Source organism: Limulus polyphemus, unplaced genomic scaffold, assembly GCF_000517525.1.
Source record: "Limulus polyphemus unplaced genomic scaffold, Limulus_polyphemus-2.1.2 Scaffold345, whole genome shotgun sequence".
NCBI classification, from domain to species: Eukaryota; Metazoa; Arthropoda; class Merostomata; order Xiphosura; family Limulidae; genus Limulus; species Limulus polyphemus.
In genome coordinates, this window is record NW_013665955.1 from 139,895 (window position 1) to 163,531 (window position 23,637).

Sequence of the window (23,637 nt, forward strand, 5' to 3'; positions counted from 1 at the left end):
AGTTCTAGAAACGTGCCGTGACACTAGTCATGTGACTTCGCTGACGCAACAATATATATATAGTTTCACTAACTCTTTGTACAATCAGGAAAAATAGCTACTGTTTAATTTATAATTCCAAAAGTAAATTTTACTTAGTAATGACGTTATACTTTCATAAACGAAAGGCTACAATATTAACTAACGGTTTCAGGACATGAACATGAGTACAGGTTAACTTGAGGGTTGTTTATGTAACCTTATAATAAAAAGTAACATCTTGAAAGTTGTTGTTGGCATGGAACAACTGCTTGATGAACTGGTGATCAGACGACGTTTCAATCCGTGTGTCTTTAGTAACAAACTGCTTGGTGAACTGGTGATTAGATGGCGTTTCGATCAGTGTATCTTTATCAATAAGATGTCTGACGAACTGGTGATTAGACAACATTTCCATCCATGTATCTATATCAACAACCAACCTAATGAAGTTGTGATTAAATGACGTTTCGATCCACGTATCTTTAACAACAAATTACTAAATGAACTGCTTTATCAACAAACTGTATAGCGAACTGGCGATTAGATTACATTTCCATTCGTGTATCTTTATCAACATCATGCGTAATGAAGTAGGGATTAGATGACGTTTCGATCCATGTACTTTTATCAACAAACTTCTTGATGATTAGACGACATTTTGATCGACTTTGATGTCCATAATCTTTAATTCAATATTAGGTCTAAATTATTCTTTAACGCTCACGTATCATACTTGTAATTCCTGTCTATTTCTTCTTCATCTTCTTTTAATTTACCGTTTCTTCTTGGTCATTTTTCCACTGTTTATAATTTTCAGCAAATTTTGATTTCGTTTCAACCATGTCTTGTCATCCTGAAATTGAGTTTGAATTCTGTATTTTATCTTATTTTACAAAAATAACCTCTTTTCTTATACTTTTTATTGTAGGGCGGACTCCTTTGTAAAAAATTAATTCCAGTCCATTTGACAATAACAAAAGCATTTTATCTCTTCAACAACATATCCTACCACTTGTACAAAGTAGCTTAGCTAATACTTGTTTGGTATGCCTAAAAGTTTACAGTACAACAATTCCGTTTTTGTGCTTATTTCCCCCCGCTCTCTCATATGAGTTGTATCTCTAGACTCGTAGAGTAACCCACAATTTAGTAACAGTCAAATAATTTTCTGCACTTTCAAGCAAAAAAAAAAAAAAAACCTTCAGACTGCAATAATGCTCTGTTGGAAATATTTAATCATGTCTTTTTTTAGTTACACTACCTATGATACTATTCATCAACAGCTTCAGTTTACTCAAGCTTCACTTGATATTTACTCCCTTTACTTTACCTGTTTTCATGTACATTCTCAAATTATTTTACTAGTTACTTATGTGGTTTCACGTTTCCTTGATCGTATTTGACTCTTCACACTTCTAGGCTTAATAGAAAGAGAATCTTGATCTATGATTTGGAAAATACCATTTCACCTTTTTCCAAAATAATGTGTGTTTAGTTATAACAAAACCACAACGGGCTATCTGCTATGTCTACAGACGGGAATCGAACCCCTAATTTTAGTACTGTAAATCTGAAGATTTACTGCTGTCCAACCGGGGAGCCTCCGAAGGAAGAATAACAACTTTGTCAGTTGATTATTATTGATTTGTAAGTCTGTTACACTGGATGATTGGTTACTGGGTTAGGTTTTATAGTTTATCTGTTAGTTCGATTAATGTTGAGTTTGTGTTTCGACGGATATACGCGGAAAGTTCGTACATACGAAAGAAGCTACCAAGTAAGAGACATCTACTGTGAAATTACACCTATTAGTGATCGCTAGTTAATCTAATTTGTTGAACTTATAGTCAAAGAATTTGTTTGTTTATTCTTAAGCGCAAAGCTACACAGTGGACTATTTGTGCTATACTCATTCTGAGTATAAAAACAATTTTAGTACAATAAGGACTTGACACTGAGCCACTGGGGGGGAGGGGGGGTATACTGGGTCTACAGCAGTGGTTCCAAACTCGATGACGAGGAACCCACTTTGAGATTAATAATGGCTGGAGACGGCTTAATGATGATGACAAAACCTTGTCGAAACGTTGTACATTTGCTGTTATGTTAAACTTATATTAAAGTTTTTCTTCATTACCCATTTAAGCCGTCTCCAGCCATTAGTGGTTCCAAACGTTTTTCACTGACGACATCCTAACCTACTTACTTTTATTTGCGCGAGACGCCTGCTGCCACAAGCAATATTTTTTGTAATGTATTTTTTCATGTAATTAATTATTCTTCGTTTCGTGTAACTCTAGCGACAACCAAAGCAACTTGTCGCAACAAAGATATTGGAAACCGTTGGTTTATAGTCAAAGAAATAAAACATTTTGGTTATCATTAAAAAGATTGAATTTTGTATCGCTTTTTTACCGAATACTCTAAAAGAATTCGTCCAGTAACAGAGACAGTTATAACATTATGTTATGCTTCTGAGTTGAGGATTAAACGTTTATTGGAATAATATATTTATGTGTTATGATTTATTCTTTGATTCCATTGTTTATATTTTGTTAGTAGTTTGTTTAACCTGCATTTATTTGTGTATTTTTATTCTATTCCAGTGTACTGATTATGCTCTCTGTATAAGCACTAGGGTTTTCCTATTCTATTTAAGCTATAAGTCAACTTAAAAGTTATGATGAATAATTACGCAATTATCCTGTATTTGTCTCAAAAAATATTAATAAAATATTAGACAGTAGTTAACATCTGCTTATTGACCTGGTGTTATTTGAGATAATTCATAGTCCTTACAATTCATACTAGTTACATAACCACGGATCAAATCTACTGAAATATCCAATCTTGTGAAAAAACATACAACTAGGTTCTTGTCTGCAGTATTACAAGCATAAGGACCGAAAACACCGCTTTAAGCGTGAGTACCTAATGGATAACCTAGGACAGAATGGTCATAGAAACATTTTAAATTTTTTTTGTTACTCTTAATTAAGACTATTTCATATTAACTGTAATTATTATTATAGAATTATAGCAGCTCTTCTGGTAAAAGATATTACATACTGGTATGGCATTATATAAATGTAAACACTGAAATTTTCTATCTTATAGAATAATAAGGACATTGTATGTTGATAAAGAAACCCGCTATAAATGCGTTTTACGAATTTAAAATATATTAAATTCGATATCGTTTTCAAATTGAAACTATCTTAATATTTGCATCTTAACCAATCCTGTTTTGAATCGTTGGGAAAAGTATTAAGCATTTAATTCACAATATTTCTACGAGATGGCACTGACGTATAAAATGTGTCAGTGAATATATCAAGCGTCAGTGAACCGCCACTAACAAGTTGAAATCAGAAAGTAATATACAGTGGTTGTGAAACAGTCGAGATGCAAGGAATGTCAAAATGATCTGACGACATTATAACTTGGTGGCAATTTAAAATACTGCCTGTAATATTTTGGAAACTACATTTATAATAAGTTTTGTATATCGTAGCAGAATTATGTTTCGATTTATTCCAATTTTGGGTGGCTGTAACCGACAAGTGGAACGTATTGATAAAATACATTGTAATTTAGTGAGTATACCTGACGATGTATTGCGTTATGCACGTACCTTAGAAGAGCTTTGTCTGGATGGCAATCGTTTAAGAGTTTTGCCAAGGGTAAGCAAATAACTTTATTTTTTTTATTAATTATACGACTAGTGTGCACATACCTTTGTAACAATATAAATTATAATATGACTTGGAAACCATATTGATTCCATAAACTATTTGAAATCAAGGAATATAAGTTGTAAGCCTTGTGAATGTGAGTTAGTAGTACTAGTATAACTTCTACTTCAAGTATAACCTACAAATACAATTTACAGTGAAACTTGAAAGTGTAATCATTAATATTATATTTATTATTAGAAATAAAGCTTATTTAGCATAATTCATTTTAAAAAAAATAAAATTAAGTAAAACCACTACCAAAAGCATTTAATTAAACTTTCTTTAATTTGTTTTTTATCAAGAGTATTTATATATGTATTACTATTATTATTAATAATATTAAGGTAAATTAGAGTCTAGAAGTGTACAGTACCGAAACTTTATAGTAATATTAATAGAAAATGAATAATATTTCATCTCAGCATTATTTTGTTGGTGTTTACTGTGTCCTTTCATTACAGGCTTGAAGTTGTTTACTAAAAGTAAAACTATACAGTTGAGTTAGTATCATTATACTACCTTATTTAAATGCAGGAAAACCAGTATCCTATATGTTGCACTTGCAGTTAGGCACTGTGCCAGAATAAATATTTGCAACTTATGCTAACATTGAATGTTTAAATTCACAAGAAGCTTTTCTTGCATACTTATTTGTGCACATGTTAAGCAATACGTGTATATATTTTTTAATACTTTGAATGTTTTACTACATGCAAAATCTTATTGTTTTTTCTTTGAGCAGTAGAACTTGTGTATACATACCTCACATTCGGGGATGACATTAGTGAGGGATGGGGGCAAAGCAGTCATCAAGGGGCCCTCATATTCTAGTCAAAGTAACCAGAAAATTTACAGAGTAATCCAACGTTAAGCAGTGCAAAATCCAGCTGTATATTTTCACCTATGTCAGATATGTTATTTCACTGAGTTACAAATGACATATATTTAAAATATCACCACATCCAGAGACCCAAAAGCACCCCCCATTCCTAACAATGACACTTGGGAACCTTGTAATTGTAAAACTAAGTATAGGACAGCCCTGGGTCCTTTTAAAACACTAGATATCTTTCTAAATGATTTCAATATAAAGTTAAAAACTCTTTCCTGTTCATAGATTTCCACTATGAAATTTGTTAGTAGAGAAATCAATAAGAATTAAATCTAATGCCAAACATTCTTTTATAGCTTGAAGTTCTTCCCTTTATGTTTAGATTTCCATTTAACTAATGCTATATTGTATCATTTCAAAACTTAGATGAGAAAATCTAGAGACAGATGGCTTAATTCCTTAAACATTGAGATCCTACCATCCAAATTTCAAGAATGTGTTTTAAGTCTTCCTTCTTACCTTGGTTATTAAAATTCACTTAACATGGCTTCTTGAATTTATATAGAAGAAAATGCATCATGTGTTTCTGTGCGTGTGTGTTGTTTTACAACATTTTTAAGGATCAAAGTTAAGAATTTTTAAATTAAAAGTTTTTTCTAGCTATTAAATAATCTAGCTTTTGGGAATTCCAAAAGACAGCTTAAATCCTGGCAAAAACTTGTTGGTAAATTACAGGGCAAGTTTTGTGAATGTATACAAGTATTTAGACTCATCTGGGTACTGCTAATTTTGTTGCTTTAAGTAAAAACTAAATGTTTTTTAAGTAATTCATTTTTACATGTAATGTAAATATCAAATTATAAGGCAAAAATATATATGGTTTTAAACAGTCAGTTGTTCTAATTGTCTTTAAACTATTTGGAAATATATTATGAATGAATAAACCAGACAAAAGGGACATTGTGTTAACAAAAATATAAACTTAACTAATATAAAAAAAAATATATACTTATTTATGCAATGTTGTGTTTTATTAGATATTTCATTCCAAAATCTGTTGGAATATTTGTGGATGAAAGGTAATATTTTACAAAATAAGTCATGCCACATTTTTATCATAGTATATTTCAAGTTGACCTCCAAAGTTTATAATTACACATCTTTAAAAGGCTAATATTATTCCTGTTGAATGCTTTGTAAATACTAAAATGTTTCTCGTGTAAGGATTATTCCTTGTACAAGCAGATATATAGTGTAGACTAGCTAGTTAAAAAAGAAATTGAAATATGAACAATATTCTGAATGACTTCTAACAAAAAACCATATCCATAGGCATTTATTTATTAAGTTGTGTCTTTATGTATCTACCAGATTTTATATTACTTTTACTTTTCACAGTTCTTAAGTATTTCCTTTATTCGACCTTATCTAACAGCACTGCAAAAGACTATATAATACTGTGTGTTTGTTCAGTTCATGTAGAAAATATTCTCTTTCTCTGCACTATTATCACTTTCAAACAACAAATAAGCTTTTCATGAATTGCTCTACTCTACATTTCCATGTTTTAAAAAGTGTATATTTCAAATCATGACCTTGATATTCACTCAATTGGTAACACGCTATTAGTGTTCAAGAAAAACAGGACTTTTAATTCTGTTTTGTGGAATAGTATTTAAAATTGTAGTTAATGTCTAACTTTTTCTCTACCATCAACTCAAAAGTTTTGGATGCTGCACAACATTGTAAACTAAGGAAATTTAAAAATCCTCTTGATATAAGGATAAATATCTCTTGGCTACTGTGAGCCAGCTTAGTGGTGTTTATGTTGTGAACTTCAAAATATAGAAAAACTTGGGATCTTTGTAATGTTGAATTGAAGTGTGATAGGAAGTTCTTAGGGTTGTTGAATGTGTCTTTACTCATGTTTTCAATTGTGTTTATGACAAGCAATATCTCAAACCCGTTCTTTAAAACAAGAACTCCATATGAATTTAACCAAATTGAACAGAATAAAAAATGACCACTATATAAAAGCATTCAGCTGGTCTAAACTACAGAGAACATTCAATAACAGTTATAATTCTCTAGACAGATGGATAGTGGACTTTTCTTTTCATTCTTTGTTTTTTTATTGTTATTATTTGAACTTGCATTGGCTTTTAATGCTATTAGAAATATACGTGAATGCTTGTAAGTATATTGACTTTACGTGCATGGGTAAGCAGTGTAGATCTTATGAACAAACAATTTGTATGTTTTATAAGTAATTATCTACTCCATTTTTCATTTATAGTCAGAATCATCAATATTATTGATTGAAGTATTGAAATTTATTTTGAATATTTTTGTGTTTACACTTTATTAGATTAGCCTAAATCTCCTAAGCTGGCCAAACTTTTTGAAATATTATTAAGAACAATATATTGTTAAAAGTAAGGGTACAAAATTGATGGTTCAAGGTATAATAATGGTAAGTTTTGGTTTTCTTTTCTATTAATTTGTAACATCAAGACTTCTACAGAATTGGCTTCATTGATTTATAAGTTATAGTTTTGTTCTGATCTATATAGTTAGCTTATTTATGATCCAAAATCCTTGAAACAAACTATATGAAAATAAGTATAAATCTCAGTACATGGCTTATATCTTGTAGCCTTCAGAAAGATTAGGCTTGGGAGACAAGAAGCCGATTGAAATGGAAAATTAAGCATGCATGTTTGTATAGAAATTTCTTCCTGTCATGGAATCAGCACAACACTTTTTAGCTAAGAGTCTTTCGTTATAAGGATCAGTAGACCAAACGTAAACAGAAATTTGGGTTATAGAAATAAACATTTCAAATAGTGTTCTGAAAAAAATATTTTAGAACAATATAAAACCCATTTTCTTACCAACCACCAATCATTATGCAAGTTGATAAAATTCTGCACGCACTCAGTTATACATTGCTTCACCAATGTGAAGGAAAGTGTGAAGCCCAAAGCTTTATCACAAGTTCAAAAATAAATAAAACAAACAAGGGGATGGAAAGCCTTCCAGTGTATCGTTTTGGCTTCAGAGTCACATTTATTATTTAAAAAAAAACTTTACATGCTTACGTTAACTGGAAACCATTTACAAAGATGCTATTAAGTACATTAATCATACGTGTAGTAACAGTAGTATAGAACAGGTGGTGCTTGAAGATGGTTATCTAAGAATTTTTTCATGCAAGTTTTATCTCCATATCTTTTTTAATTCATCAAGTGTAGAGTTATATTATTTACAAATATTAACTTCAACCTTTAGAAGTTAGGCTTAGTAAGCATCTCTTTTGAAGTATGAATGTATATCATCATTTATCTACACTTAAGTTCTTAGATATTATGACATCAATAAGCTCGTTTGATAGCTCCTTAAATGACTAAATGTTAGAATTTACTTTCAGCAAGGTTTCTTCTTTTTCTAGGGACTTTTTCGATTAGTCCGGTTAAGAAAACTGTCTTTAAGTGACAACGAAATTTGTCGTTTACCTCCAGATATTGCTAATTTGGAAAGTTTAGTAGAATTTGATGTGAGTAAGAATGGTAAGTATTATCTTATTGTAATACAATTTTATTCTAGCTCTGAAATGGTTATTTTATTGACATAAATGAAAACGGAGGGACAATCAAACAATCTTACAAGACAAACATGTTGCTCCTCTTCTGTTGGTTTATTTATGAGCTTAGTAGTGTTTTTTTTTTTGTTTTACTAAATTGAAGGTATAAAGAAAAAAGTTAAATTAATAGGGTCTGACGCAGTCCTAATTAATGACTTCAGTTGCTATTCAAAGACTAATGGAATTTCTACAATTAACTCAAGGGTGTTCTCTATGTTTTGTACATAATCATACATTTCACCTGGTAAAAGAAGTCAAAATCCTGAGAATAATTAATTCTAGATATATTTCTGTAGTTAGAAACAAAGCTTCATACTATAGACAGGTCTCGGAAGTCACTTGAACTCACCCACATTTTTCATTTGTAATAGATATTTAGGACTTGGTGTTAAGCCACATTGGAAAAGAGGATCCTACATTCACATCATTAAACGTTAATATATAACGCTGCTAGAAATCTATTATAAAAATTAGTAAATTGTACTTCAGAAATGAAAACTGTATCTAAGTTTGATATTGTTTCTTTAATAACAACTCGTAGTGACTATTTTACATGTATTGTGATTATTCTATAATATCTTAGTACATCATAACAGAATGCATAAATGAAATTTAAAAAAAAGGGGTTCCCTTGCACTTGTTAAAAAAGTAATTAATCCAGATAAATCATTGTGGGTTCTTATGTACATGTGACTTTTGTTTACAGGAGGTTTTTCCTGGGAGCACAGAATCTGTTTTATTCATTCGCACATAAATAATACAATGTGTTATGTAGAACATATTTCTAGATCATTTAAGATTTAACAGAAGAGCTATGTAGACTCCTAAATCACTGATCCATGTATACGATGGTTCTTATTTCTGATTGTTAAAAGACTTATGTATGCTGTGAAACAAGGTCAGCGGTTCTAGAACAAGGTGTCAAACCATTATAAAATGTGTTAGTTTTCTGGAATGTGATATTTTCTACAAAGAGAGAGAGAGAATGTTATGACTTCTTTATAAAACATTAATACCATATCAAACTTAAGGTGATTAAATTGTCAGTTCTGCAATAATATAAAATATAAAACAGAGAGAAAGAACATTTAATTCACCGTGTATAAAGTGTAATAAACTTAAAATAAGACCCAAAACTCGAGTGCTTTTGAATAGTTGATTATTCGAAAGCGCTCGAATTCTGGGTCTTATTTTAAGTTTAATTCATCATGTAGTTGTACGTTACCAAGTCATTTGTAGCAATAAATTTTTGTTTTAGAAGTTCATTACAGTGAAGAAGTACTACATAAAACTAAGTTTATATTTAATTATTAGTTTATCAATAAACATATCTGTGTTACATAAGAGAAAACGAATTTTATTAGCATGACAAGATTATTCTTTGCAAGAATAACAGTTTCATAGCAGACATAGAAGTAATTAATTCCTTAAAAATAATTAAATAAAATAGATTAGGTAATAGATAATTAGAGAAATACATTTCTAGATAAATTAATAAACTTCAGGATAAAGCCAACAAAATGAAATTGACATTAAAAAGGGAGCAAATAATAATTACGAGAAAATGTTATGAAAATTATTTACAAGACATAAAAAAAATTTATAGATTAAAAACAAATCATTTTATATCCTCCAAGGCAAGAAAGTCAGATATGAAAATTATTTACAAGACATAAAAAAATTTATAGATTAAAAACAAATCATGTTATATCCTCCAAGGCAAGAAAGTCAGATATGAAAATTATTTAAAACACATGAAAAAATATTTATAGATTAAAAACAAATCATTTTATATCCTCCAAGGCAAGAAAGTCAGAGATTTAAGACTTATTAAAAATAATTATGTAATTTTTGTGAGCCTTATAAAAAGCTTTTGTAATACTATAGAGATACTTTTTCTCTGTATTAAATTTTGTACTTGTGCATTTTTTTTTCTTTTCTATTATCGGTTTTTATTGTTAAGAGCTATAGTTCACTTAACAAGTGTTGTTTGACATCAGTGAATTATACCTTCAAAAATAACTTTATCACTGTTGTTTCTTGAGCCAATCCTTCAAAATATATTTTATTTTAAATAGTTATAGCATTTTCTTATGTCTTCCATTAGATTGTACCAATACTTTTATACACAAGTGTTATTGTTGGTATTCACGAGAAGAGCTTACAAAGACTATAATAAACTTTAGTAGGCTGGTTTCATTCATTTATAAAGCCTTTCTATGATCACCCAATCTACAGTAACAGTAGCCACAAACAATTGAAATATCAGTCTTATCTTGTTCTTTGGTCCTGGCCAAAGTTCACTTGGTACACACTATCTACCTTGCTGCACTGCAGGTAAACCAAGCTATGAATATATGGTTGATTGTTTTATATTATGTTTTATGTTCTAAGGATATAGTGATACCTGTATAAGATTCTCTGGATTTTGTGTTTTTTAACTTGTGTTAACAAATCATTCTATTTATTTAAAATGTAAAAAACAAACTACCAAACTAAAAAGTTGTTGTTTTTTTAGGTCACTAACTACCTGTTTGGTTAGACTACTTATGGTTTATTATAACTGCTGCCATCTATTGATCAGTGTATAATAGTCAGTTTTAAGTCTTATCAAAATTCCTAGCCTAGTCTAGGTTATATTAGGTTATAGTACCATGGATCAATATAGTTAGACATCTTGTTTTGTTTTCAAAGGTATTTGATTAAGAGACACATCCAGTAGTTGACCATCCATTACATTCTGCATTACAACCTTTTTAATTGTATACTAACTATGTAACTACATGTTGTGGGGCTATGAATTCCACTAATGTATGACATAGATATGTATATAAGTTTGCATGTGTATTTCTTTCAAGTTTTAACAGCTGGCTTGTGAAGAACCTTTAGAACTTTTTTCTTAAACAAAAAAAAAATCCATTATCACAGTTTTATTTGAATAAAATACTAAATATAGTTTCAGCATAAATAAAATCAATAACAGTGTAGTTATTTTTAACAGCCTTCTGTACTCTTAAAACTCAGGACAAAGGATTGTTACTAAAGCGTACAAGTAATAAAAGAATGGCTTAGTCTCTTCTGGAATAAGATGTATGCAGAGGAACCTAAATAAGTTAAAACTTTAACCTTCCAACTTTGCATATTGGAATAGTTTATTTTAATACTTTAATATGAGTATGTGGAAATATATATGTTAAAACTGTTTTGAAATATTTACTAAATTCCCTCAAGATTACCGAGCCATGTATTATATTTTCTTTTTTTAACCAATGATATTTTCAAAAAGTTTATAAAAATATAGTGTATGAAAAAATATTTACTGTTCGCTTGAGGCATTATGGGAATTTTCTTAAGGTGGTTTCTTGCAGTTTCATGCATTCTTTTGGGTTCACTAGTGTTGCATAGTTAAATATCAGGTGCTGGAGAATGAGGGCACTGAAAAGTTTTAAGTTGTTCAGCCACTTTAGTAGGCTTATGCCTCTGGCTTTTAGATATTGTTGTAATTCCAGCCTAATTATGTTTAATTCTATTTTTAAAAAAAGTGATATTGTTACCAGTTATTAGCTTGTTTTGATTAACTTTATGTGCTGCAGAATTTTGGGTACAAAATCTTTTGCAAAATTGCTTGTTTTTAGTTACTGAAAAAAAGAAAAGGAATTCTTGTAAAACAAACTCAGTGATAACCTTAACATCTGGATCTAGATACCTATGGCGTGTATAGCATAAATAATCCATTGTATCTCTTTGTGCTTAACAACAAACAAACAAACAAATTATGATTATATACATATATACAGGGGTGAGTGTGTGTATTATAGATATACAAATTCTGATGCTACTTTGTTTTTGTTATTAAACCTAGATGCCCTTAACATATATCTTTAAATATGTTATTTCATGTGTTTATAATTGCAAAAAATATAGCTTATTTTGTAAATATTAATTTGGGTCAAATTTGAATTGTGTACCAACATTTTTTATACTAAAAAATATACTATTCAACTTGCTGGAAAGATGCTAAACCAACAGCTTCAAGGTCAAGACCTAGTGGAGTAGTTGATTAAAACAACAACCAACAGTGTCATGGTCAAGACCTAGCAGAGTAGTTGGTTAAAACAACAACCAACAGCTTCAAGGTTTAGACCTAGTGGAGTAGTTGGCTAAGACAACAACTACAGTTGTAGTATAGCAACTGTCCAGCAAGTAGAGTCAGAGGTTTCGATCTCAACTAGTGTTGACTAGTTTTCACTTCTTCAAAGAACTTAGAAGTAGATTAATGTAATATTTTAGATTTTTTTCACACTCTTATATCTTTGGTTACTGGCTTTTAAAACGTCACATCCGGCAAGGCTACTTCGTTGTAAAGTATGGTTGAACAGGTTGCTCTGTTTACTAAGTTAACACTGCAATTATGTGATAGGATTTTAAATAAAGATGGTAAGTGAATTTATTGTTAGAGGTTAGTCGTTGACATTGTGATTAACTTGCATTGCATGATGTGTAACAAGGCTATTAACCTCCTCTCTCCCCTTCCTAAACCTGTTGGAAACGACGCGGAATGGATGGAATTTTCACTGTAAAATAGGACACGAGAGCAATGCACGTAGTTATCCTTCCTACTGACCCTTATTATATATATATATATATATATCTTATAAGCCTTATGTTGCGTGAAAACTGAAAATCTTTGACGTGTCGTTTTCGAACGATGTTTACCAATTCTCTTCCTTCCAGTGTCGTTGATGCTTAAATGTTACAACCGGATAACTTAACGATCAGAAACTTGTATCGAACAAAACACACATATACGTTAAGGTATCTTTTTTTCAGAATAACTCCTAGTGTCTTGTCGTTTGGTGCAAAGGGTGTTGTATCGTCATGATGTTTCACATCATCGAGTACCGTTGGTGAAGTTTACGTGGGAGAGAAGGTGGAGTGTAGATCTACGTATGTTAGGTCTGGTGGATAGAAATGTCAGTTTCAGGGTTCGAATCCCCGTCACACCGAACATGCTCGCTATTTCAATCTACGTATGTTAGGCCTGGTGGATAGAAATGTCAATTTGAGGGTTCGAATCCCCGTCACACCGAACATGCTCGCTATTTCAATCTACGTATGTTAGGCCTGGTGGATATAAAAGTCAATTTGAGGGTTCGAATCCCCGTCACACCGAACATGCTCGCTATTTCAGCCGTGGGGGCGTTATAATATTCGTTAGTAAAAGAGTAGATTAAAAGTTAGCGGTGGGTGATGTTGACTAGCTGTTAAATTAGGGACGGCTAACGCAGATAGCACTCGTGTAGCTTTGCGCGAAATTCAAAACAAACCAAAAACAAATATACGTACGGAGCCCTGCATGGCCAGATTGTTAGGGCGCTCGACTCGCAATCTGAGGGTCGCGGGTTCGAATCCCCGTCACACCAAACATGCTCGCCCTTTCAGCGGTGTTACGGTCAATTCCACTATTCGTTGATAAAAGAGTAGCCCAAGAGTTGGCGGTGGGTGGTGATGACTAGCTGCCTTCCCTCTAGTCTTACACTGCTAAATTAGGGACGGCTAGCGCAGATAGCCTTCGTGTAGCTTTGCGCGAAATTCAGAAACAAACAAACAAATCCCACTGTTCGGCCATATAAGAGTATCCCAAGAGTTAGCTGTCAGCACTGTTGAATAGTTGCTTTACCCCTAGTCTATCAGTTCAAAATTAGGCACGACTGTGTGCGGATAACCCTTGTGTGGCTTTGCGCGAAAATTCTAAGCAAACTAACTCAACCCATGGTCAGGTTCCTTCAAGAGATCTTGTTCTCACTCCCGCGTCATGTTGCGTAAAGAAATTTTCAGTGGTAAGGTCGACTTTCTTCGTTCTTATACCACTTTCAGCTTGCATCACCTCCTCCAAGTTGCACACGTGCAAGCTGTTTTTCATCATAAGACAGTGTGGTCTGTAGAGTCAGCGTGAACCAGCATGTGAAAGTTTTACCTTGTAAGGTTTCGCAAGATGAGTAAGTATCATAAACAGTAAACAAGTATAGCTGTTTTCGTCCCACTTAAACTTTCACCTTTAAGCTTTTAAAAAAGGTAAATTATTTCAATACAGTAAGGATTCGTACCTGGTCTAGTCCCAGTATTACGCTGGCGTCGTAGCGTTTATTCGTGATATAACATACATTACAAAGTCTTCTCACTGATAATATCTTGAGAAATCTCTACAACGTTACAGAGATTACTTACTCGCCTGAATTTACAAGGAATCTTCAAACTCTCAAAAGTTAACGACTAATCATTTAATTAATCACAACTTGACTGGGTGGCTTATACAACAGTTTTCTTAATCGAATTATATATAACTTTGTCATTTAGAGGAATCTCAAGAGCTTATTAGGCATCGTGATTTTGATTAGTATGTTAAATTTCTAGGCCTAGCGCTTTAATCAGTACATTAAAGCAGTAAAAGAACAATAGATAAAAAGCAGGAAATTAAGAGTTTGTAATTAACCTTGCACTCAAAGGTGGTTATAGATTGATAAGAAATAATTATCAAGTTTCACACGACAAAAAAAAAAGATTTTATCCAAGATTTACGAATGGGTAATTTTGCTTGATTATATATGCATCAAATGGCTTGTTTGTGGGTCCATAAGTTTGTTTATTTCTGAAAACAAAAATGGAAATAAAAATACCATCAACTTTACAACTGATACCACCAGTTACTGCTGAAACCTCTGACACATTTCACAAAGAAAGTCAGTAATTTCAAATGTTAGTTTTGTAATATCACGCAAACTTTGTACGTGTTTTCCAGAAGAAAAAAAAAGAAAGACGGGGGGGGGGTGCAGTCTCCTTAAAATAATCTGCACAATTTTTAAAGTGAGATATTAAAACAAAAACCTTCTGGATTGAGAGTTCACATTTACTCGTATACTTTCACCGGATCTGTCGGGTTTTTCACCAAGGGCAGAGCTGGGTATGCGATTTGCCGCTCAAACAATTAGTCAAATTAAGCATATATTTAATTTGTATTATTTACCTATTTCTTAAGGAAAAACCATCTTACAACATCGGGCGGCAAATGATAACCCTTAGATGTAGGTCACTGTGTACTTGACCAACACTTGTATTCACCTAATATTAAAATCTGGTTTCAGAATTCATTTAAAACATGAAGCTTTCGAATATAATTGAAATCTTAGACAGCGAATACCCCATCACTGTGAGACCTTCCACCGCGTATACCTTCCCTTGCCTGGATACATTAAACATTCTGATCTTGTAATTTCAGCGTATTCCTCCTTTATTTGCCAGTCTAAAGTGTATGACCCCTTATGCTTATTTAGAAGAAAACAAACAAGGTGAAACACTCGCCAAATTAAAATAAGTTTATTAACGAATATTAAAACAACTTTTTGGGTCAAAGACCCTTCATCGGGTTTGTAGCGAGAACCAAACAACTTTTAGTTGTTTGAAATTAGAACAAAAATCCTGGACTAATGAACAATTGGATTAGCATATTTTACGTAGCGTAGTTCAGTTTTGCCGTTGAGTGGTAATTTCTTCGACTCCAGGATAATAGCAATAGCATAAAATTACGAGACTACGTAACGAACGTACTTCCTGCAAAGTGTCGAACGTAACACGCGAACTGTTATTTTTTTTTTCGTCTGCGTTGAGCGGAAACCTGCGAGAACTCTCACCTTCCCACGTGGATATAGGGTCGTCCATTCTCCATGGTAACATATTTTATAAAATTATCAGTTACTTCGACTGTTATCGTAGAGAATAGTCTATATAATTACATAACATAAGTTATATTTGTTATAAGCGTTTTTCCAATGGAAGCCAGTGATACTTTTCTTTGCTACGTTGCAATGAACAGCGCTTGTATTAAAGGCGGGAAACTTGATATATTTATTATAAAAAAACTGATTTGAGACTCAAACGTAGTTCTATCATAAAATGGTTTGGTATGTAAAAAATAGGGTTATTTGTGTGTGTGTTTGTGTGACTGCTAAGTGGAACTGTATTGTGAACACGGACTAATAGTGCGATCATACATAATGGAAGCGCCCTCCAGTGGCACAGCGGCATGTCTGCGGACTTACAACGCTAAAAACCGGGTTTCGATACCCGTGGTGGGCAGAACACAGATAGCCCATCGTGTAGCTTTGGGCTTAATTACAAACAAACATAATTGAAGCTAGTGAAATTATACAAGTTAATATTACCCCATGAATTGGACGTGGCACGAAAAGGGTATGTTGATTAAAACTGCGGACACTGGACAAAATTTAACATACTGTGAGTAATACAACAACGTGACAAGGAAGGATTATTACTTGAGATTCAGTAACAGTGCAAACAAAAAAAAAACAATTCCCGAGAGGGAGGAAGAGGTCAGCGCTGAACCTGACCCTCCCTGGTCCAAAATATGGATCGAATCCCGATAAAAAAAAAGGTGGTCAGGTGTTCAGGCTTATGTCTCATTAGGAATGTAGGATTATATGTTCGCGATCTTTGTAAAGACTACGGAAAAGGTATTTTCTAACAATTTTTCTGTTTTCTTAAGTCGTTGGAAATATTTTATGACGTGTACTGATGGGAAGCACAAATCTAAAGACATTATTTTTGTTAACACAGTTAAATGGCAATCTGCGGGACGCTGGTTGGAATCCCCGTAACCGAACATGCTCCCCCTTTCGGTCGTGGGGGCGTTATAAAGTGACGGTTAACCCCACTAGTCATTGGTAAAAGGGTTGGCGATAGGTGATGCTGACTAGCTGCCTTCCCTCTAGTTTTTTTCACTAGTAAGTTATGGACGGCTAGCGCAGATAGCCCTGGTGTAAGCCTTGCGCGAAATTCTAAAAATACAGAATGAATTTACAGGCAGTATATTTAACAGTAGAATATTCGCGTGTTAAACCATTAGCCATGTCATTCGAAACAAAACTAAAAGGTTTTCGCAAGGCAGTGGTGTTCGTGCCAGGCGATTTTTAAATACATATGATGAAATTAACTTCGTATTTCCTGTTTTCATGCTACACTTGAGTGAGTCAGTTTCCTTTTATATATAAACTATATACTTTCAGTGAGTGTGGATGTGAGCACAGATGAATCAATATCACATGTATTATGTGGAGGTAGATCAAGCACCCCGTCTGTTCGAGTGTCAAAGCATATAATAAACTATATTCAAACTCTTTACATTTTACACAAATATCCTTTCACCCCACCCCCCCCCCCCGCAAGGGTTACGGCCCTATATTCCAAAGGGTCATGGCCAAGTGGTTAGGGCGCTCGACTCGCAATCTGAGGGTCGCGGGTTCGAATCCCCGTCCTGCTAAACATGCTCTCCCTTTCAGCCGTGGGGGCGTTATAATGTGACGGTCAATCCCACTATTCGGTGGTAAAAGAGTAGTCCAAGAGTTGGCGGTGAGTGGTGATGACTAGCTGCCTTCCCTCTAGTCTTACACTGCTAAATTAGGGATGGCTAGCGCAGATAGCCCTCGTGTAGCTTTGCGCGAAATTCAGAACAAACAAAGGGTCATAGTTCTGAAGGTACGATATTCCGAAAATTAAGCGTAATTGCAATTGCACTTGTAGGCCTAATGTTCTTTCAGGTTGTTATATTACACAAACAGTAGTATGTGTATTATGTTATACTAGTAGAAACGCCGCCCATAGTATTCTCATACCTAGTTGGAAAAAAAAATTAGAAAAAATGAACATTTTCTAAAAAAGGATTTTTCTGGGAAATACTGCACGGGAAAAGAGTTCGGACTGTGCTGATATAAACCGTAATGTTTTTATATATTAAAAGTGGCATCCTTTATTGACAAAATAAGTATTTTTTAAGAACTCCGTTTTTTAGTACTACATTTACAAATTATATCAATAAAGATGTAATCAAACTGTTCTGTGAAAAAGAAATGGTTGTTGCACATATCGTAGTTATTTTTCGAATTGCCTGACTATTGAATACCCGCCCCCAGTGGCACAGTGGTATGTCTGCGGACTTACAACGCTAGAATCCGGGTTTCGATACCCGTGGTGGGCAGAGCACAGACAGCCCATTGTGTATCTTTGTGCTTAATTACAAACAAACAAAATTGAATACCCAAAGTGAGAAACTTTGTATGGGTTTTTGTTTTTGGTGCTATTCAATAGATGGCGCAATATTGAATGTAGTATTTCGGTCACATACATAGATAGATACATATACGGTACGTCCATTATAATAAGATTAGGGATACAAACCGATAACATTTTCAGGTACATTCGTAATCATTCCAGAGACCTAAATTATTGTTACCCGTAATGAAAGCTTTCTAATCTTTTGAAAAATTATGGCAAAATTCTCATAATATTAATAATAATAATACTCTCATTATTATTATTCGTGGAGAGTCACATATTGTGTCGGAAATTTTTCGGAATATCGTTCTGACACTAAAAATCGGGCTTCGATACTCGTGGTGGGCACATCACAGATAGCCCATTGTGTAGTCTTGTGCTCAACAACTAGCCAGTTTATCGAGCATTTTATCTTTTGCTCTTAGTAAAGCCCATTTGGTTGATTTTCATCATCGAACATGAAATAAAAATGAACTGAAAAAACTTACGAAATAGCCTAGACAAAACAGGTAGTTACGTCGTAGAATTTAGCCCTAGTTGTAATAGTTATCATATATGTAGAAAACCTAGTTTTACTTTGCATTAAAAGAAACAGTTTCATTAAAAATAGCATACACACAATAGCTAGTTGAATTGTAAATTTGGTTTGGTTGTTACCAAGCGCAAAGCTACGTTGATTATTTGCGCTCTTCCCTCAAAATCTGAATTTTAGTGTCGTAAGCCAGTAGGCTTACCGCTGAGTCACTAGGAGGATAAACTGTAAATCGTACACTAATTCATTTTTAGAACTAATCGTAACTAAGGTCTTACGTGCGTAAAACTTCACTGTGTGTTAAAACAAAGTTTCTACTAAAACAGTCCACCGGTGGGACAGCAATAAGTCCACGGACTTGCAACGCTAAAATCCGGTGCTCGATTATTACTCGCAGTGGACATAGCAAACAGTTAATGTGGCTTTGTTCTAAAACATGTTTATCCGTAAAGAAAAAATATAACCCCACATTCTCCATGGGATTACAAAACAGTTAATAAAAAGTATCAGAACTTTTGTGCGTTTTTAAGGTTCCGAAAACAATGGTTTGTCAGTGCACTTTTTTGTACATGTTTGAACTTTACACTGGATTGTAATTTGTAATGTTGTCACTTCTAATCTGTTATGGTTATCTGTTTTTACTTCATTCATAATGTCCAACAAGTGTTGAGTCGCAGTGTTCGAGAATGTAAGAGAAAACAACACTTATTTAGCTTCAGTAAACTGGTAAATTGACAGTTTAAACGCCGCAAGTTAACGAAGTATTGGAGAACCAATAGGCTTAACATTGCTATAAAAAGTTTCATAGAGTCTTCTGTCTCATCATGCAGTCCAATTCATGAATTATAGTATTGAACGAAAAAGTTTGTTGGCCAGTGACTTGTGAGAGACAAAAATACACTTTTGTAGTGCTATTTTTATACACGCCTGTGATTTCAAACTAATGGGCAAAGCATCAGCAGCTAATTTGTTTTTGTAACAAACTGGGAAGTACCAATAGGAAAATGTAAACAGAGGATATCATCCACTCTTCATCAGGTTCACGAATTAAACGAACTAACAGTCAACAATACAAATAAATAAAACGTACGTCAGGGAACAGTTTAATAGTCGGAAATAGTGGAATGAATTACACTTTAAAATAAACAACTTATTGCTTGTTCCTCATTAGTATATATGAATTACAATCACGTGACAAACGGATTATAGGTGAGCAGACGAATCAGAAATTTGGTTTTAGTTGATGATGTGTGAGCTGAGATGGACATGGAATAGTTGACCTCATTGTTAGTCAGTGTGAGGTTTCAGTCCTAAGAGACGGCTACTCAACGTTATTAAAACCACATTATCCAAAGGCTTAATATATATATAATGATGTCCAGTGATTTTCCACCACTTTGTTTGATTTAAAATAAATGCACATTTGTGAACACAATCGAAGAACCTCGTTAAAGTTTATAAACATACACAAACGCTAATCTAATCAATAAGAGAACATCTGAGCAAGTTTTTTTTTTCTATAAGGTAAAAGCGAGGCACAAACACGATCTTGACTGTTCTGAAGCGAGGCACAAACATGATCTTAACTAATCTGCAGTAAGTTTTGTAGTTATTTTATCTGTGTATACGAAATGCCGTGTTAATGTATTTTTACTAATTTCCTCGAAAGGGGGGCCCAAAGACTGCCTGGAGGAGTCACCTGTTTTAACCACTCGCACCAGTATACAGTAGTGTGTTGTCTGTCAGTCAGTATACACTAAAATGACGTCACATAAGAAACGCTTAACGTTGCAGTTTGTACTGTCGTGACGTTAGTAAAATGTGCGCATGCCATGAATCACGAGAAGAATCGTACATTACATAGGCTACAACACAGCATGACATACGAACTTCAAAAGCAAGAAATAATAAGATTTGTTATTCCGGAAGTACATCTAGTAATATTGTTCACATAATAACCTTGCTGTAAGTCTTAAACATTCTACATAGTGTATGTAACGTTTAGGGTTTACATAATTTTTATTTTAATAGCGAGTGAAGTTTCAGGCTATTTTATAGCGTGAACCGTTATACACTTGCCAGAGTATACTTAAGAAGATGTGGTGATATAAGAGGAGGGTGAAAAACCTGTTTGAAACAAACACAACACACACACACACACACTGCTGGTTCTGGTCTTTCGTAGCGTGATAGCCATTCACCTTCTGGTTGTTCTATTTTTGCTTTTTGTTCACAGAAACGAGCAAAAAAAAACTTGGCAGTGGGGACTAACTTTATGACATAAAACTAGATTGTGTGTGTGTGATGTTATTTTTAGAATTGGTATGGTTCCTAAACTAGTAGTCTTGCCCTCTGTGTTTTTTCTTCTCACCAATATAACGTACATTGCATATGAAATTAGAGTAGTTGATAAAAAAAATAATCGCAAACAATAAAATAATTTAGCTAATTAAGCGGCTTTTTTTTTCGTGTTCTGGTAATTGGGTAATCTTGGTCAGGTGATTAGTGATGTAAAAAGAAACCACGACCATACTGCGAATCGAAATTTAACTTAGTATGATGAAAAAGTCATTGTTATCAGATAAGCGAAGACCTCGTACATGAACGTATTATTAACATTGTTTTTGACTGAATTATTATTGTATTCAAATCTGTTGTTGCCTAGATTGTTATTATTTATTAATCATTTGTTTTCAAGAATTTTCTTATTCTGTGATTATTTCAATCCACTGGGAAAGCAAAATGTAAGGAACGTAATGATAAAAATTTCTGAGAGAAAACACAAAAGTGTTTATAATAATGTGTCCACTAGACTGATGAGGCCTTTCGTCGAATACCAGGGCTAGGATACGCCTTGTACATTGGAAAACTACGGCATGCTTCTAATAAATGTATGGATGTGTGTGAAAATAATTGTGGTTTACTGAAAAGAAGGCTGATGTTGATTGTATATCGAAATAAATTTGGTTTACTGAAAATAAGGCTGATGTTGATTGTATATCGAAATAATTTTGGTATACTGAAAATAAGGCTGATGTTGATTGTATATCGAAATAATTTTGGTTTACTGAAAGAAGGCTGATGTTGATTGTATATCGAAATAATTTTGGTTTACTGAAAGAAGGCTGATGTTGATTGTATATCGAAATAAATTTGGTATACTGAAAAGAAGGCTGATGTTGATTGTATATCGAAATAATTTTGGTTTACTGAAAATAAGGCTGATGTTGATTGTATATCGAAATAATTTTGGTTTACTGAAAAGAAGGCTGATGTTGATTGTATATCGAAATAATTGTGGTTTACTGAAAAGAAGGCTGATGTTGATTGTATATCGAAATAATTTTGGTTTACTGAAAATAAGGCTGATGTTGATTGTATATCGAAATAATTTTGGTTTACTGAAAAGAAGGCTGATGTTGATTGTATATCGAAATAATTGTGGTTTACTGAAAATAAGGCTGATGTTGATTGTATATCGTTAACTGGCAAGTATTTTTAGTGTGTGTTTTTATATCATTTACTTACGCTGTTTTCTCAGTAAACAAGTGATAATAAGTTTTACGTGATTTTTATTATAGGCGCTTGACTTGTTGGTGATAAATTCAACGATAAATGAACAGCACGCACTTCACTTGTTTTCAAAATCATGTATATATATTCGGAACAAGTTAAACGTATGTATTACACATTCTTCACACTATAGAGAATATGAGCATATCATAAACATTACATATATATATATATATATATGGTTCTCTTCTTCTTGTCAAAAGTCTTCTTAGTTGACAAGCCGAACTATCTTCTCTATTACCATCGCACTAGTATTCTGTGTGCGAATCACTTACAATTGTGGCGCTAGCTCCCGTAGTCGTATTCTGCTCTTCCAGTAATCGTTTGGTATTCTTTCTTTAAATTATCCTCTGTTCCTTTTATCAAAGGTTGATTCAATTAGTTTAGAACCACGGTTTGACGAAATAAATTATTATTATTATCTCCTTTTCTGTTGTTAATCGTATTATAACATAATAAACGTTAGTCCTATCACTTCTACAGCAGTTAACTTTACGCCGAACTTTTCCTTGGCCGTAACTTTACTTTCTTCTGCTATTGTCTGTCTACTGCTTCCGCTCGTCTCACACTATTTATATTTCGATGACGAGGAACCCACTTTCAGACTAATAATGGCTGGAGACTGCTTGAATGGGTAATTAAGAAAAACTGTAATATAAGTTTAACATAACAGCAAATGTACAACGTTTCGACAAGGTTTTGTCATCATCAGCCTATTATGATGTTTGGCGCTAAAATAAACAAAAAACAAAACCTTTTTGAAAATCATCGGTTTCCAGAACGCAGTTGTCTGAAACACCCGGTATATATATACTTTTATATTCATCACTTTAATTAAAGACCTTTTTCCTAAAGTTCTTAAGTGCATGTTTTTAGACACACAATTTGCTAGAAATTTAGCTAATATGTTCTCCTTAAGCCACTTGAAGAAATTAAAATATTAGTATTTAAAAAGAAACAGATATTGTTTACTAGTACATAAAAACAGATAATTATTGAAAGTTTTATACCTTTCTTCGTGGATACTTTAGTGTATAATCTACGCTTTACTGGACCCTGCATGGCCAGGTGGTTAGGGAGCTCGACTCGCAATCTGAGGGTCGCGGGTTCGAATCCCCATCCCACCAAACATGCTCGCCCTTTCAGCCGTGTGGGCGTTATAATGTGACGGTCA

At 33.1% G+C, this 23,637-nt stretch overlaps 1 protein-coding gene across 1 annotated transcript in view; it reads left to right on the forward strand.

The window, feature by feature from the left end:
• Positions 1-3,366: 3,366 nt before the first annotated feature.
• LOC106457552 (protein lap4-like) overlaps positions 3,367-23,637 on the forward strand; it is a 110,842-nt gene continuing 90,571 nt past the window's right edge. The window contains exons 1-2 of the mRNA XM_022383549.1: positions 3,367-3,704; positions 8,042-8,159. Of these exons, the coding sequence (XP_022239257.1) occupies positions 3,543-3,704; positions 8,042-8,159 (280 nt within the window). The 5' untranslated portion in view covers positions 3,367-3,542. The remainder of the gene's footprint in view (positions 3,705-8,041; positions 8,160-23,637) is intronic.